General features: G+C 37.1%; 1 protein-coding gene across 4 annotated transcripts in view; it reads left to right on the top strand.

Annotated features, from left to right (window-relative positions):
• Stard6 (StAR related lipid transfer domain containing 6) overlaps positions 1-4,711 on the top strand; it is a 27,885-nt gene extending 23,174 nt beyond the window's left edge. For 3 of the 4 annotated variants that reach the window (XM_021150404.2, XM_021150403.1, XM_021150405.1), the window contains exons 8-9: positions 2,454-2,547; positions 4,308-4,711. In XM_021150404.2, the coding sequence (XP_021006063.1) occupies positions 2,454-2,547; positions 4,308-4,530 (317 nt within the window). In that variant the 3' untranslated portion in view covers positions 4,531-4,711. The remainder of the gene's footprint in view (positions 1-2,453; positions 2,548-4,307) is intronic. The other variant, XM_021150406.2, reaches the window with a different exon arrangement.
• Positions 4,712-5,131: the final 420 nt, after the last annotated feature.

Raw genomic sequence — 5,131 nt, forward strand, 5'->3', positions numbered from 1 at the left:
GCCAGGTATGTCACCTGCCCCCTGAGTGTCCCATACCCAGGCCAGGTATGTCACCTGCCCCCTGAGTGTCCCATACCCAGGCCAGGTATGTCACCCGCCCCCTGAGTGTCCCATACCCAGGCCAGGTATGTCACCCGCCCCCTGAGTGTCCCATACCCAGGCCAGGTATGTCACCCACCCCGAGTGTCCCATACCCAGGCCAGGTATGTCACCCACCCCCTGAGGTGCTGTTTAGGAAAGTTCCTCCTGCACTTTTGCAGGATGAACTGTGAATGAAATAGAGGAAGATGAGCGTGAGCTAAAATTTCAGTGTGTGCATTTGTAATTCTATGCAACAAAGCTAGCTTTTACATATAACTTTACACTTGGCTTATTTAAAAGAGGCATATATATTAATTCTTATACTAAGGAGTATAAAATATAAAAATATTGAATAAACAGTGCTGGATGGGTCATTCCTTAAGCATGCTTATATCTCTTCTAGGGAATGCAAGTTTTGCTATAACCCTCCCCTGCTCTGCAATAATGTGACTCTGTGAGATGCAATAATGTGACTCTGTGAGATGCAATAATGTGACTCTGGGAGATGCAAATGATCATCATTTGCTAACTTGTGTTTCTGACTCAAAGCTCACACCAGAAGAGTTTAGACTCTGAAAGCTAAAGATCATGTTAAAAGTCCTTTAACAGGGTGGTGGTGAGGACCCCAGTCTTCCTCTTGAATTTGATTTAATCTTATAATTTCTATCAGAATGCTTCCTCTCCTGTGTGCCACTCAGGGGTAGACAGTGAGGCTGTGTCATTACTTCCCATGGGATGTAATATCTTAATAGGAGATGATGCCAGTGTTCTCTTTCATGGACAAAACTTCACAGCCCTGTTACTCAAAGCCAGTTCTCTGGGTCTCACAGCAGACCACTAAAAATGGAAGTTCTCTGTCTATACATATCTTAACCATTGTTTTCAGAGTTACAGTACATAAAATGCTTTCAGAGCCTACTGTATACATCTTTGCCTTTCCAGAATTGTAGATCTATAATTTTCCATATTTTGAAAGCAAGCCATTTGAGACTTTTATTGCTAAGTCAGAAAGGAGGTAAAATAGCAGCTGTGGTTTTAGCTCAGTGACACTTCTGTTATAGTCACTTGAGACTCTAGGCTCCATCCCAGCATAGCAAAATAAGTAAAGAAATGAGAATATGTCAGGTTGGGCATGATTGAGCATGGCTTTGATCCCAGCACTTAGGAGGCAGAGGAAGGTGGATCTCTACAAACTTGAGGCTTGTCTACATAGTGAGTTCCAAGCCAACCAGGACTACATATTGAGATCCTGTCTCAAAAAATAATAAAGCATGATATAAGCTTAAACTAGCAACTAGAAATAACCATTCATTTTTTTAAGCAACAAAGCTAACTTTTCTGTAAGAAATTTCCAGTGAGTAAATTTTCAATGAATAGTCAGTTTTCTTAGTGGTTTTAAACCTCACTCTGCACCTGGCTTTGAGCTAGATACTTTGTATGTGGTCTCACTGAGGATAAAGCTGACGTTCCAGAAATTAAGCTGTGAAAACATTGATTGACATATCTAATAAGATACTAGATTTTAAAGTCCTGTATTTCTGGTTTTCAAAGTCATGCCACACTAAAGTGTCATATTTTTGGTAAACAGTTAAGTTTTTTTTAAAGGAAAGAGAATTATAACCTCCACATTTTAAAAGGAAAACTACCTTATTAGTGCTCCAGGCAATACCATCATGCCAATATACGAGTCTCTGTTTGGAAAGTGGTTCAAAAATGAAATATTCATCCAACCACATCGCCCTCTGCACCTAGGCTTCACTGTGCCTTTCGCCTAGACTTTGCTACAAGCTTTTAGGAAAATCTATATCCTCTGGTCTGACATATTCTCTCAAACTATTTTTAGAAAATATATAATTATCATCACCATGATCACAATCAGCTCCCTCTTTTCACTGCTGCACATATATCTTGCAGCATAATTAATTACCAAGGCAAATTCTCCTAAGTTTTAATTACCCTTTGAAATTAGCACATGGAATTAAGAGAAGAGGGCATTTAATGTGTCTCAGCAGACAGCTGTTTTGTGGAGAATAAAAGTACTAACCACAATCAGTGAGCCCCCGACTCAGTAATACAATCTCTCTATCCTTAGCCCTTTTGTTTCAAATCTCAGAAATAATGAAATGAAACTTTTTTTAAAGACGCTTCCTTGTATGAAAATATACAAGCATCTTTAGGAATACTAGTACAGATTTATACTAGTATTTATACTAGTACACTGTGAAACCAGTATTAACATTAAGACCAAATGCTATCTTATATCTTAAAATTATGCTTCTAGAAATAGAGGGGTTTTTTGGTTTTTTGTTTTTGTTTTTGTTTTTTTTTTTTGTCTTTGTGATTGGGTCTCACTTCAACTTTTTAAATCACAGCTAAAAGTGTGGACTTCCCAGGATATGCTCCAACTTCGACTTATATCCGTGGCTTTAATCATCCCTCTGGCTATGTGTGTTCACCTCTGAAGGAGTAAGTATTATTTTTGTTTATTTTAACAAGATTTTTAACTTCAACATATGATTTACTTCACTCACCAATAGAAATATGTACCAATATATTTTGTTGGAAGAGAAAAACTTACCCTAAGAGCAATTTTAAAAATAACTTTTTTATATTTTTGTCTTAAATATAAGAATAAAAATATGCCCAGCAGTGGTGGTGCATGGCTTTAATCCCAGCACTTGGGAGGCAGAGGCAGGTGGATTTCCAAGTTCAAGGCCAGCCTAGTCTACAGAGTGAGTTCCAGGACAGCCAGGGCTACACAGAGAAACCCTGTCTCAAAACAACAACAACAACAACAAAAAGAATAAAAATATATTCGAAGTTTCTGGGCATAATGAAACACACAAATGTTTTCCCCTAATGAATCCTCCCGTAATGTTTATATTTCTCCATGGTGAAGGATTTTTTAACCATGCATATATGAGAAGCCCTAAGTGTACCTTAGGCTGTGTGTGTGTGCGCACATGTAATAATCAAAGAAGAGGCCATGCATTTGAGAAGTGGTGGAAGCGGGGAGGACATCAGAGGAGCTAGATAGGGATAGATAATGATAAGTAGAAATGATAGAGATATGGTACTCCTTATTTTCATAAACAGTTATAAAACAAAATAAAAATTGTAATTAAAAAATAAAATAAAATTCCCTGAAAATACAGCCCGCATTTCTAAACCATGAATATTTTTATCCTGAGAGAATTATTTCCATGGGTTCACCTGCTTTATAAAATATCCACAAAATGAAACATCCAATAGGAATATTCAGATAAAAACTGCCAAAGTCAGATTAGAGGTGCTGCCAACAGGTGGTCAAAAGATAAATAGGCTCAGTAAAAGTACACATGCATTGAAGTGGAGGATATGCATAGATGCATATATATCACCACACATTTATTAATTTTAATTTATGCTGTTATTTCTTATTAAATCAATATTGATATATAAAGTGAACATAAGATTTGGGATGGTAAAATATAAATTTGTAAGAGAGAAAATGTGTTTGTAGCTTTAGTCCTGTGTTCCTAATATATTTTGTTTTATTTTATTTCATTGTCCCCTAGAAACCTGTTCTTTGCTCGTGAGAAATGGAAAAGGGAATAGATTCAAACAGGAGAGGAGGTGGGGGCACTGGGAGGAGTCGAGAGAGTGGAAAATAGAATCAGGACCTATATTATGAAAAAAGGATCTATGTTTATAATAAAAGGGAAAATTAAATATAGTTCCCTAAAAAGTGCATATATAGTAAGAACATATTATATAACTTTTTATTTCCCTGTTTATTTATTTTAAGAAGTAGATATTATATTTCTTATTAAGAACATAATTTACATATAGCAAAGTGCTGCACAAATGCCACATAAACATGATCAGATCAGGTGTGCAGAGAAAAGCAAAGGTCTGCTGTATTCTGAGGGTTGTGTATCTGCTCAAAGGATCAAATAACAAAGGGAGGAGGCGCTTAAACTACAGCTTCAATGGACACTGTGACTACTTAATATTGTATCAGGATGTCAAACTTCAATATATACTCTGACTACTTAATGTTTGATAAGGATTTGACCTCAGGCCACTCTCCATTTCCCTCCTTGAGTTATCTATCTGTCTTGTCATATGCACTGTAGAAAGTGCCAAAGAGCCTTGATTTAAGAATCTCGCCCTCTATAAACTTGCCATCTCATGAGATCAGATGAAGACTGCTTTACCTTTTGTACCTCTTCATTCACTTACAGAAACCCAGCATATTCCAAGCTAGTGATTTTTGTCCAGACAGAGATGAAAGGAAAATTGCCTGCCTCGGTAATTGAAAAGTCTATGCCTTCCAACTTAGTAAGCTTCTTCCTCAATGTGAAAGATGGCATAAAGACGTACAAAATCCCACCCATACGTGCACGGCACAGTTCGCACTCCTCTGTACACAAAAAGAAAGAAGGCCGTTCTGCCATTAAACCATAGAGATTTCAGACAGCACAGACTACTGGGAAGTGTAGTTTGTTACTGCAGAGTCCTCCTGAGCCAACGGGAATAAGTCTGTTCAGTGTCTCTAGGCATTAACCTTGTACAGAGGACTTAAAATATTTTGTCAAAATAAGAACTTCACTGGACAAGAAAAGTCAATTAAATACAGTTTTTAAGCTAACATAACATTAAATAATGTGCCATTAATACACTTTGACCATCTGAGCATGCTCTGCCTTCGGATCCTAAAGAAGGACATACAGTCAGTAGTTAGCATTAATTAGAACTTAATTAAATATTCATCTGGCAGTGATGGTAAGCACCTGAAATCCCTGCAGTGAAGAAGCTAAAACAGGACTAGCACAATGACACTAGCCTGGGCTACTCAGAGAGACCCTATGCCAATAAATAAATAAATGGGTTATAGTATACATTCTAAATTATTTTCCTTCATCTACTACTTAAATTGAGAATCATGGAAAAGGTGAACATAAAAATTCAAAGATTTCCACTAGGGAACTCAGAGTACAGCTTAGTGGTAGAATAATTGCCTAACATTTAAAGAGCCTGGATTCCATCTTTAGCATCAGAAAACAAT

Source organism: Mus caroli, chromosome 18 (assembly GCF_900094665.2).
Source record: "Mus caroli chromosome 18, CAROLI_EIJ_v1.1, whole genome shotgun sequence".
Classification (NCBI taxonomy): Eukaryota; Metazoa; Chordata; class Mammalia; order Rodentia; family Muridae; genus Mus; species Mus caroli.